This window comes from Stylophora pistillata, chromosome 4 (assembly GCF_964205215.1).
Source record: "Stylophora pistillata chromosome 4, jaStyPist1.2, whole genome shotgun sequence".
Classification (NCBI taxonomy): Eukaryota; Metazoa; Cnidaria; class Anthozoa; order Scleractinia; family Pocilloporidae; genus Stylophora; species Stylophora pistillata.
In genome coordinates this window covers 26,768,974-26,781,395 of record NC_142522.1, presented here as the reverse complement: position 1 = coordinate 26,781,395, position 12,422 = coordinate 26,768,974, and the positions used below count along the sequence as shown (strand labels likewise).

Here is a 12,422-nt window from a genome sequence, read left to right as displayed (position 1 = left end):
GGTGCCAGAGAAAATGGTGAAAGAAACACAGGTATCGAAAACTGTGTTGAGCCACCTTAACAAAAACTTTAGTTTCGATTTGCTATAAATCGAAAGAAAACTGAACTTACTTTGAAAAATCGGGATCGTGTTTCTTAAGTAAATTTTCAAGCTCGTTCAGTTCCTCCTGTTCTTTTTCGCTATCGGAGTCACCCGCATCCTTATTCTGTGGAAAAGAAAACATCTCCTAATTAGAGCAACTTTCGATTGATTGCAGAAAGATATCTGAAATTGCTTTTATTTTCCTTCACTACGCTCTGATGTTATTGGTCCAAAAAATTCCCGCCAAACTTTCTATCAATCAATAGGCTCCCAGGGGACGTACCTCATTGCTTTTGATTGACCAGTTTTTGTTCCCACAAGCTCCCTGGGACACATTCCATTGCTTTGATTGGCAAGTTTTAGTTCCCAATGGTTCCCTGGGACACATCCCATTGTTTTTGATTGGCCGTCGTGATTACTCTGGTTTTAATTGACCAGTAGCCTGTTCTAACGCTTGGTCTAGACGCTAAGTAAGAAGCGAAGCGCGACAGGAAGTAGCGCGATCGTAGCCGAGGAGCGAAAAAATCGAGGGAAGTTTGAGTTGGGTCGCGTAATGAACACCGCGCTCTCTACGCCGCTCGTTTTTCGCTCTGCCGCTATTTCGCTCGGATTGTGCACCGTTTTGTTGTACGCCTGGAATAGGCTAGTCGGCTAAACGTGACTTCGAGGTCAAGCTGGCTTATCATTATATCGCTGGCAGCACCCGCGGGCAAGATGAAGCGAATCCTATGTTCTGATTGGCTACCTGAGCAGGCAAGATGGGCCCATCTTGCCCGCTACCATAAACTCTCTTTTCGGCTCTCGAAATAAATAAGTTATTCTTGATTTTTATTATCAAAGCGAAATCTTTTTGCCATGCAATAAATCCTTTACTGACCAAGCTTTTTCGGTCAAAGATGACTGGATATTAGCCGAGGTCCATTTTAACGCAAAAAAAAAAAAAAAAAAAAAGAATTCCACCAATATCCAGCCACCTGGTCCCACGCTTGGTCAATAACGCAGATATATTACCTGAATTCGATGAAATGGAAAGGAAATGTGGGAAAACACGAGAAAAAAATATCACGGAAAGAATGAGTCTCACCGATTCCGTGTTACTTACAATTGATCTATACACCATCCAGTCATCATCGTTTTGGCCGAATGTATCTTCTTTTGGTTTCTTGTGTGAACTTCTTGTCGTACCATCGTCACGAACTATGATGAAAACACATTTCTAGTTAACAGGTAAACCCTTCTTCTCTGTCACAGATATGCCACAAGTGGGTGTCGCTTCTTGTAATTAATCACCTACCATTAATTTTAATAGACACAATAATTGTCTCAAAGGGATTGAAATTTTTTAATTCTTCGAGGATCAGGAGGCACATTCTCTTTAACGATCAGTACATCAATTCCATGAGTGTCTTTGTCATCTAGTCAATTTCCTTGCTAAGACACTTAGCCAGACCTGTCAATAGGGGCCCGTAACCTAAAACTACTGTTACGGGTAACCTCATTTGATGTTGCGAGGGAAGATGTCGATTGCTGTCACGGTATACTTAGCCTTATATTTCCCTGCTATGGGTGATATGTCCAAGGTAAAGACTGCTTCGAAACTTAGTAGCAGCCCTACTCAAAGAAGCACAGAACTTTTCCCGGCTACTTTTTTTTTCCTTGGTTGTTTCAGTCTAAGACGGCCCTTGACACTATACCTTACAGACAAAATAACACACTGGCAGAAAAATCGTTGAATCAAGGCTACACAACAATAAACTGCTTTCACTAATCATACCTACCATTCGGATCGTACGCCAGTTGTGATAGAATCCTCATTCTTTCCAAGGAGGCTTGACTTCGTCTGCTCGCCAGTTCCTCTCTCCTTTGTACGCGTTGTTGACGAGCGTCCAGTATTTCCTAACAAAATAACGTACAGCCAAGGACACATCCTCAGTTTTGGGCATCATTATTTAAGTTGTCCAGTCATAAACAACTGAAGACTTCTCAGGGAGGCACTCGCAGTATTAGCAAGACCTTCCAGAGCTGTCATGATTTTCACGCCTAAAAAAAGGGCCTTGAACACCAATATCCTGTCCCGATTTTGCAGTATAACAAGAGGCAAGCCTTCATCATATTAGCAGTATGGATCAGATGTAATGTTCAACCAACAAAACTACTCAACACCAGTGTCATAGCAGACTTGGGCCCCCCTAGATTTGGATTCCCGGTCTCTTTCCACCAACGAATTTAGGCCCGTAATGGACAACACAAATGGTACCAATGATAAAGACAGGACCTTTTCCCTGAAACGCACCTTTCTCCTTCTGTGCAAACCCGTCAGCCATGTTTTGAACGTTTCCTCTCGTTGCACGTCCTCCTGGCTCTTCTGTTGCATTTCTTGTTTCTTCTCTTCCTTTAGTCTCTTTCCACTCTTCTCCTCCGCCATGGCTGCTCCCTTGGGAGTCCGCTGTCTCTTTTTGCTCTCGACGGCAGGCGCTTCAGATACAACGTCAACAATTTCGTCTTTCTCCTTGACCTGTAGTTATAGGGAGGTAAGAATATGCACTTTTAAGCTAAAAAATAATCCAGTCCATTGCTCTTGGAAAGCATTCTTGAAGGAATGAACAGTTATCCGGGGGTTAACCGATTAACGGCTGATCGGAAGAAAAACCAAAAACAAACACTAAACTAATCTCGAGATCCTTCAGAACGGCACTAAACATAGGCTTATCTCGAGATCCAGCCGCTTATGGAAAAAGTTATTAAAAACAATCCTGGAAATTATGTGGTCGCACATTCGCGCTGGACCTCGAGGAAGACCCTTAAACCGGGGACAACGTTGTGTTGCAAGGGCTCAGACTTGTATTCCTCCAAAAGCTCACCTCGGAATCTAATTCCAATGCTGTCTGCATGGCTACAATCTTGTCCTTTCGCTTTTTGATAGAAGTGGTCAGATTTTTGATAGCACCTTGTAATGCCTGACAAAGAATCAACTTAGTTTTAACAACTGAGTTTAACACTTGCTTATGACGATACAGCAATAAAATCAAGCAAACCAACAAAAATGATTCAAAGAGCTTCACATAAGAAAACTTCGAGAAATGAATCCAACGATAAACGCAAGACCATTCTTGAAGGACAATGACTGGGCAGACAGAAAACAGACAGACAGGAAGAAAGACAGAAAGACAGACGGACAGACAAAAAGTCCGAAAAACAGACAGATAGACAGAGATATATAAATACAAAAACATGATGAGCAGGCTGATGAAGCAAACTATCAAGAAGGCAGTTAGGGGGCTAGCAAGGCATACAAAAATCAGATAGGCACAAAAGTATTTGAAGCAAAAAGGAGATACATGTACGTGTCGTTCACCTCAGAACTCTGAAAGCCTCCTGCTGCTAAAGATCTCTGCAAATGACAAACAAACAAATTTGTCTTAGAATCCTTAACTTTGACAATGAAAATGCTAAACACAACGTTACCAATCTGTCCACGCATCAAAGCTACATTTGACATACTTAGTAGTGTGGTAAAATATTACAATACCTTGAATAGCAGTGAAACAACAAACAAATTTAGGTCATAATTCTTAACTTTGACCATGAAAATACTAAATACGATGTCACTCAACTAAATAAGCGCAAACGTCACTATAGCAAATGTAGTAAAGTTTCTCATTGGGAATAGGAAGAATAAAAGAATTGTGATCCTAGAGTCGTGAATCCAATTTCTAAAGAGTTTAAATACAATTCTACCACCCAGGGCTCGACACTAACTTTTTAACTTACTAGCCAAGAGGCTAATGACATCTTAGATGTTATGACAATTTCAGTTTGTTTACTGGCCAAACTAGTCTCCCTCGCAGGCGTTTTTTTTTGGATGTCACGCAACGCTCCCCCCAAAAAACGGCTGCTGACATCCGAACTACATTCCTTTCTCATTGTCCTTGCGGTTTGTTCGCGGTCTACTGAACAGACCAATCACATACCAGAAAATCTGAATGACGTAAGGTTTCACGAAAATGTGGATATGGCAGATGATCTAGCTATCATGTCGGGAGAAACACTGAAGAAATTTGTCAATGAGAGCTCAAATTGTTTCACATGTTCATCGTTGTGCCGTGGTAAAGATAGAGTATATATTTTTGGGAAAACTTCTCACAATGTCGTTGAAATTATAGAATCTACGCTTAACATAGACGTCAACTGCTACGCCAACGACACGAACGCTAGATTGTTTGAGCGGTTGTTAAAGTTTCAGCGAGCAACTGAGAAAGTAGAAGAAGCTAAAAACTGAACTGAAACTCTTTATTCGCACTACTTCAAGAGGTTACTACAGATTATAAAAGTCAGAATATATAAGAAACAGTAAATTACATCAATAATCAAAACGAAATACAAGACGCCTTTCAATCGAGGCCATGGGCTAAACGCTTGCTTCGACCTACAGATGGAGATCAGGAGGAAAAAAGCGCGTGCTTGCCCTCAACAAACCGGGCGAAGGCTTCGAGAACACTGCAATTTAGGTCGGCCAACGTCTCCTACACTACTTGTACTTCTTCATTTACCAGTCCGCTGCTAGCTGGAGTAAACCTGATTAGTTATGTTCGTGGCTTCTTATCACCGGTAGAGGAAATCGGCCCGAATTATCGAGTGTTTCCGCACGTTGGTACAACGCAACAACAATAACAATAATATGATCACTTTCCTCGGTAACATGGTCAAACACGAGCGGAAGTGCTTGAGATATCAGTTAACGATTTCCCGGATCCTGTAGGCAACTTAACAAAAACATCTTTCTCGACTAAAACTTTTCTAATTGCAAGCTTCTGGTGAGCATTAAGCTCGAAAATTTTGAACTATGACGACGCTTTGCGAAAAGCTCCTTCAAGCACCGCCATTTGTCTTGTGTTTTCCACATGAGGGTCGCGATAGAAAACGATATCTGATTGGACGAGTCTCAAAAGGTGAGTCTGGCGCGAAAAGGTTCCTGAAAATGGAACCCGAGCTGTGATTGGCCAATTCGGAGAAAGGAATGTAGTTCGGTTGTCAGCAACCGTTCTTTTGGGGGAGCGTAGCGTAACATCCAAAAAAAACGGCTGCGAGGGAGACTATAGCCAAACTGACTGATGGAAATCGAAAAGCACTAGCCAAAACTGAATTTCTACTAGTCTGTGGCTAATGGGCTACCATCGGTACCATCGAGCCTTGCCACCTTCATTTACTTAGTTGAAATATTCTTCACTTTCTTTTATGTAATTAAGCTATTCACTAAACTTCAACATTATTCTAAGGAGTAGATCATGTCTGTGATAAGTACTGGTAATTTTGTAGAGCTAAATCGTGTGTTTTACCTGGAACTCCCCACTGTCTTGAGATTCCAGTTCTTGAATATTAATCAGATCTTGCAGCCTCTCTTGTTCTTCTGCAAGCTGAGATAAGCAAGGATAATTTTTGACTATTCATCAACAAGTGATAAAATATTTTTACACTATACATGTAGCAACAAAATCTTGCCTTTTCTTCTCTCCTTCTTGCATTGATCTCTTGTAACCTCCTTCCTTGCTTTTGTCTTCTAAGCTTTTCCTTTTCTTCATTTTTAGGTCCACTTGCCTGGGGAGTTGGAACCTGTTACCATAAAAAGAGTGAAACCCTAAAATTACCTGCTTTCAGAAACACCTTTTACTCACACCACCAAGTAACACCTCAGATTTTTTGTTAGTTATTTAGGATTTCTCATGTTTCTCAAACTGTAATCATGTATACAGTAAATCTCCTAATAAGCCCCCCTCTAATAAGCTACCCCCCTCTAACAAGCCCCCCTCTAATAAGCTACCCCCCTGTAATAAGCCCCCCTCTAATGAGCTCCCCCTCATATAAGCTACCCCCTCTAATAAGCTACCCCCCTCTAACAAGTGCCCCTCTAATAAGCTACCCCCCTCTAACAAGCTACCACCCTCTAACAAGCCCCCTTCCAATAAGCTACCCCTCTTAAGAGGAAGAAATTTATTAAGCCCTCCCACCCCTCCCCTTAAAAAATCAAAATAACACTCCATGTCAGTAAGTATGATAAAGTTATTCAAGTACTGTAACTTTAGTTTGTCATTTTAAATTGATTATTGTGCTTGATTGATTGATGTTATCATCAACAGAATACCATATACGGAAATTACAGAGCAATACTAAAAATATAACATGGCTAAACAAGGTCTATTGAGAGAATTATATCACAAAATTGAGTTCTTTATTGAGTTCTAAATTAACAAGCATCCCCCTCTATTAAGCCCCCCTCCCCCCAAAGTACCTGAAAAAAATATGCCCCCTGGGGGGCTTATTAGAAGATTTACAGTACTTGTACCTCTTACAAATTGAGTTCAAGGTCCATACTGTACATGTAAGTTAAAGACCAAGTTACAGTTACAGTAGTAAGGTACTCATTATACCTCTGGATTCAAGTAGAAGGGAAAGATTTCAATTGAAACAAAATTTTAAATGTAGCTGGCCATACAGTGATATACAGCCTGCTAGACTGACCAATTATAAAGCACATACAGCCTGCTAGACTAACCAATCATAAAGCACATACAGCCCACTAGACTGACCAATCATAAAGCACGTACAGCCCGCTAGACTGAACAATCATAAAGCACATACTGACTGAGAGATGTTAATAATAAAACCCACTACACATGCAACATGTAACTGGCCTTATGTGTTAGACTGAAATCATTTTAAAAATCACCAGTGATTGAACTACAGTGTTCTGCTTAACATGAAACCAACCTGAGCATATGGAAGCTGAATTTTATAGACATTATCATCATAATAATCAGATGAAGCCCATTCTTCCAGTTCTTTAGAGTAATCAGATGCCATAAAACCATGACTATGAACTAATTCCTACAAAAGAATAGAAGATGAAGCTGCTATCTGTCTTTTGAAAGCAACAGCTATAAGCTGAACACTGTCAACAAAACTGCATGAACAGCTAAACTGGTATAGTAATCATGACTATGTAACACTGTCTTCAGTCTGCAATTCAGATCATAACTGTAAGTACCTGATAGTCACCAAAAACAACAACAGACAAATTATTCTCCATATCCTCACCTGCGCTCTTGAGAGTGTAATCTGAGCAGCATGGTGAGGATGTTTTAGCTGTAGAAGTCGCTGCATGTACCATGTGGCAAGTGCTCCACCCAGATTAATCCTGTATGGTTAGTGTACAACAAGGTTGAATGAAACATGCAAACACATACAGTACTAAGCGTTGAAGAGCTGGACTGCAAAACTCTAGCTACGCTCCAGGTTGTGAACCTTTGGGAGGTACTGTAAGATTTAAAATTTCCCACAAAAATCTTTGTCATGACTTCACAACTAAAGGGCATTTCTCGTGGACCACAGAGTCAGTTCAACCTATTAAAAGTTGAGGAACAAATTCCTGTATCATGCTGAGTGCAGCCCATCTGATGATACATTTATGTTGATCTCATTGCTCACACATTAAGTACACCCAATGAATGCAAAAAAAAAATTAAGGTAATACCTTGGCCATTTCCGAATTACGTTTGGCCTCTTTTTCAAAATGAGGCCTGGTGCTCAACCATGCGTATGAAAAGGAGTTTAATTTGCATGTGAATGAAAACTTATTACCATACGAAAGGATGAGCACCAGGAAAAAAAAAAGAGGCTAAAGGAAATTCAGAAATGGGCTATTTGATTTTGTGCTTCAATGGAAATTAACTAACCTCTTACAGTTGCTAGCATCCAGTCTCCCATTTACAACAGGCAAAACATGACTGACTTGACATCCAGATGACACCACAAGTGCAGTGGTTTTATCTACAAGTAGGTGAATTCATAATGAAAAAGATTAGCATTTAATATAATTGATTGCCAACAAAATTGATTAACCTCAGTCTGATGAAGGTTATATCCCTGAAATATTCTCTATTTCTAAACTACAATTAAATACAAATTGGCCACCATAAAGAGTTAAAAGCTGACATTTTGAGTGTTGGCCCTTCATCATTCACTTTGATGAAGGACTAACGCTCAAAATTTCAGCTTTTTAACTCTTTATGGTGGCCAATTACATTATCAACTGAGTTGATAAAACCAAATTACCTTGTTACCCCCAACAACACAGCACCATGGTTTCTTTAGAAAATTACCCCCTTTATACAATTTATTACAACTCTCACCTGAGTTTGGGGAGTTGTAATAAAGGCTAAAGAGGCTGTCAATCCCATAAGCTACACTTGGAACATTGTAACACTCAAACAACAACTCAGACATGGCTGAAAGACAAAGATCAAAAACAAAATAATTATTATAAGTAACTAAGACTAATAAGATAATAATTATGGAACTGAAATGGACCATAAACACGGTCTCCTTCAGAGGCCTTGTTAGATAATCTTCACCGGCCTTCAACATTCTTCATACCCAGGGATCAATAGTGTTGCATGACAAGCCCAAATATTAATTGTATATGATATTTATGATCTTGCAATACTTACACTGCCGACAGTAGTTTGGGTTACAAACTGGTTCTGTCATAACAATAGGATGATTAACACTTCCTAGTGTGTTGACTCCAAGGTGACTAAAGATGTGATCAAACACTTGCTCCTGTTTGAAAATATCATTCGCAGTTTTATCATTATTTTGTCAGTAATTTTGCACCATGTAAATACTCAAACAATGTATAAATTGAAAACTTCCAATGAACATTTTTATTGTGCAGTTTTAACCAACTGTTATGACTACTCTGTATAAATTCAAAATCTTAGGCTACCCCTGACATTTTGCCACCCAATGTTCCACCAGATCAGCTACAATGACTATGTTTGTGAGCAACACATATGTACATGAGACATAGGTCTTCTGTACACTGCTTTGATCAGCAACAGTGAAAGCATCCTATGTTACGAAGGAGGCTTCATTCCTGATGAAAAACCAAGATTTCCTATGTCAAATACTGTAAAAGATTGTTAAATTAAATGTTTAACATCTCTCTTTTCTTTGAAAATCAAAGTTTACTAATTTGGTTTCCATACAAAAAACCTTTCTCTCGAGTTAAACTCATCTGCTGTACCTGGCACTCATAGTGCGTTACAACATCTCGATCAAACTGAGTCCTCAAGGCCCATCTGACCACTTCTAGATTTCCAATATCATTTCAAGTTAAACTCATCTGCTGTACCTGGCACTCATAGTGTGTTACAACATCTCGATCAAACTGAGTCCTCAAGGCCCATCTGACCACTTCTAGATTTCCAATATCATTTCAAGTTAAACTCATCTGCTGTACCTGGCACTCATAGTGCATTACAACATCTCGATCAAACTGAGTCCTCAAGGCCCATCTGACCACTTCTAGATTTCCAATATCATTTCAAGTTAAACTCATCTGCTGTACCTGGCACTCATAGTGCGTTACAACATCTCGATCAAACTGAGTCCTCAAGGCCCATCTGACCACTTCTAGATTTCCAATATCATTTCCTACAGAGTATCCAGCTCCTGATGCATCACCATCCTGAAAGATTACACTCATTGTCACCAAATTTCTAAAAAAGGAACCTTGAACCAACATCAAAGCAAAGGCAGGATGGAATGCTTTTTCAAAAAACAGCCATAGTGATACTTACTTTCCTTCCTCTAGCTTTGGCCACCAAATTTCTAAAGTTTAGTCTTGGCTTATTGTCAGTGGCCCACCCTGCTCTGCAACAGTGTCCCCCTAAAATTATCAAATGTGTATTAACAAAAAAAAAAAAAAAAATACACTAAAGGCACTTGTGTACGCATACAATATCTTCTTACAACTGTCTATCCAAAACCTTCTTTGAGCCCCAACAAAAACTCTGCATTTGTACATACTTGCAAAAAGCCATTCCTGTTGGCAACTTAGGACACTTTCACAGGTGAAGATTTACAAGTACGTGTAGTCCTATGTTCTAAAGCTTTTACTGAGACTGGATACCCATAAAGAAATTCTTTAAAGACACGAAATCACAGTTAAGCATATGCACGGCGTTACAGCCTTTAGATTAAATTTGTTAGGTCAACGCTAAATCAATATGTGATATTGCTTGAGCAATCAACTTGAACTTTCTATAAGATTTGGCCATCCTTCCATCTGACAGTGCTTGTTGAGTTGTTTGGTCATCAAACTATATTTTAGTGTATTTTTTAAGCACTGACTTTCAAGATTTCCCAAAAAATTTTGAGTATAAAGGTAAAGACAGACTGGTACAGACTCCCTATCTGGTTTTTGTGGTCGTGTCGCATTATCAAATTTTCAACAGCCAAGTGAGTGTGCTATCATAGGGTCTCACATTCATCCCAACAACTGTGACAAACAAATGTAAAATCAGGCCAACTCTTGCAAGATCTGTTGCAAAATGAATGCATCTCCAATACACCTTTCACGGACAAAACAAAGAACCACATCCATTTCATATCAAACTGGATGCAACCGGTTCAGCCTTCTATTGCCTTTGAGAGCTACTTGGAAAAAGTCACAACAGACCTTGCAAAGATTACTGTATCCAAGCCACAATACAATTTGAAATGCAATAAGGTCATGGCGCTCAAAGAGTTGAAAAACAACTCTGCTTCAAATGCACAAAAAAGAAACACATCAACAGTCATCATGAATAAGACAGAAAAAAAAAAGAAGAGGCCAAAGTGCTACTCGACAACAGAGTTTACGTCAAACCTCTCAAAGCACAAATAGTAAAAGACATGCAGGAAAGGGTGATGATATCATTGACCAAATGCGTCAGGGCAAACACATCGATGACATGACTAAGAAATGGCTTTCACAAACTCCCAATCCACCTAGATACACAATCAACCCTTGCTGAAAACAATTTTTATACAACATTCCATCATCTCTCACAAAAGGGGGAAAATTTCTAACAATACATCAGTGAGAGCAAAAATACAATTAGAAGGTGATAATGCAATACGACTACAAAGGCCACATGGGGAGTTCTTGGCAGTCTGTCTTTAACTTTATTCTCTGCTTGGCTAATAAATGATGAAGCTGTGTCATCACTCACTCATTTGCATAACCATGAAATCAATAGATCACACTTCCTATTGGTTTGCTGATTTAATAACTCATGCAGGATGTTTGAAGAAAAGTTTGTAAATAACTAGCCAGAGGCATGTGATTTACAAATTTTTCAAGCATTCTTCTGATATTAAAATATTATAGAAAGTGCAGTAGATTGCTATTAAAAAGATTAACTTAAATTTTCTATGGGTTAACTTGTAATGAACAATAGATTATTGTACTAATCAAGGCACTTGCAGTGTCTCAGTCATTTTAAAAAAGTCTGTGGACTACCTAATTAAGTTGGAGGGTGTGTTAACAAATAGAAAATACTGGTTTCAGTCTGCTATGGATAGAATGAAGAGGGTATTCCTACATCTAGTTTTAAGGATATAACCTTTCATCCCTGGAAGGCTTCAATAGTGCACTTGATTCTTGTCATAGTTCCTAAATGTACACTGTCACAGGGCTCAATGCTAGCAGTAGCCAACTAGCCACAGACTAGTAGAAATTCAGTTTTGGCTCATGGTTTTTGGTTTCCACTCGCCAGTTTGGCTAGTAAACAGACTGAAATTGTTGTAACATCTAAGTTATCACCAGCCACCTGGCTAGCAAGTTGAAAAGTTAGTGTTGAGCCCTGTGTTGCAATGATAACTTTCTATTCTACTTAAGCATAAGCATTAGCTTCATCTCTGGCTCACCAGTAAGAACTCACCATTATCAATAACAAGTGGAACTGAATTGTCTCTTATATTTGCTGGATAGTCATAGAATGAATCTGGAGACGTTTCACAGTCTTGAAACCTGAAGATTCGAGCATCCACATCTAAACAAGAGATGAATAAAGACAGTTTCCAAAAAGCACGAACATGCATGGGGACATTGAGTCGTGTTCTTAGGCAAGACACTTTACTCTCACAGTGCATCTCTTCACCCAGTTGTTTAAATGGGTACCGACGAATTTAATGTTGGGGGGTAACCCTACAGTGAACAAGCATACTATCAAGAGGGGAGTAGAAAATTAATACTCCTGCTGGTCGCTTCATGCTACGGAAACCGGAGTTAAGCGCCGGCCTGATGGGCCACCTTGCTCATAAACAGACTTTACCTTACGACCATGAGTATGGAAAACCTAACCTTAAAATGTAAAGCCTTGACTCCATGTGTGACAAAATGACAAAACTAAGCTGTTATTGTTCACAGAACTAAACTTACCACTCTCTTCCGCCATATTCGTTTAAACGCCCTTGTATAACGGTACAGCGGAACGCATTTCATGAAAGTTAGATGG

At 39.4% G+C, this 12,422-nt stretch overlaps 1 protein-coding gene across 3 annotated transcripts in view; it reads right to left on the bottom strand.

Annotated features, from left to right (window-relative positions):
- Positions 1 to 12,422, bottom strand: part of LOC111339888 (actin-related protein 5) — a 15,535-nt gene extending 3,113 nt beyond the window's left edge. Inside the window, exons 1-17 of one of the 3 annotated variants that reach the window (XM_022946618.2) lie at positions 12,347 to 12,422; positions 11,847 to 11,957; positions 9,720 to 9,808; positions 9,488 to 9,607; positions 8,586 to 8,697; positions 8,268 to 8,363; positions 7,812 to 7,905; positions 7,174 to 7,273; positions 6,847 to 6,963; positions 5,581 to 5,691; positions 5,418 to 5,495; positions 3,437 to 3,472; positions 2,943 to 3,038; positions 2,375 to 2,596; positions 1,860 to 1,977; positions 1,184 to 1,278; positions 111 to 205 (exon numbers count right to left, since the gene is read on the bottom strand). In XM_022946618.2, coding sequence (XP_022802353.1) covers positions 111 to 205; positions 1,184 to 1,278; positions 1,860 to 1,977; positions 2,375 to 2,596; positions 2,943 to 3,038; positions 3,437 to 3,472; positions 5,418 to 5,495; positions 5,581 to 5,691; positions 6,847 to 6,963; positions 7,174 to 7,273; positions 7,812 to 7,905; positions 8,268 to 8,363; positions 8,586 to 8,697; positions 9,488 to 9,607; positions 9,720 to 9,808; positions 11,847 to 11,957; positions 12,347 to 12,362 — 1,706 coding nt within the window. In that variant the 5' untranslated portion in view covers positions 12,363 to 12,422. Of the gene's footprint in view, positions 1 to 110; positions 206 to 1,183; positions 1,279 to 1,859; positions 1,978 to 2,374; positions 2,597 to 2,942; positions 3,039 to 3,436; positions 3,473 to 5,417; positions 5,496 to 5,580; positions 5,692 to 6,846; positions 6,964 to 7,173; positions 7,274 to 7,811; positions 7,906 to 8,267; positions 8,364 to 8,585; positions 8,698 to 9,163; positions 9,296 to 9,487; positions 9,608 to 9,719; positions 9,809 to 11,846; positions 11,958 to 12,268; positions 12,288 to 12,346 lie in introns of those variants that run through there. The other 2 variants (XM_088755821.1, XM_088755822.1) reach the window with 2 other exon arrangements.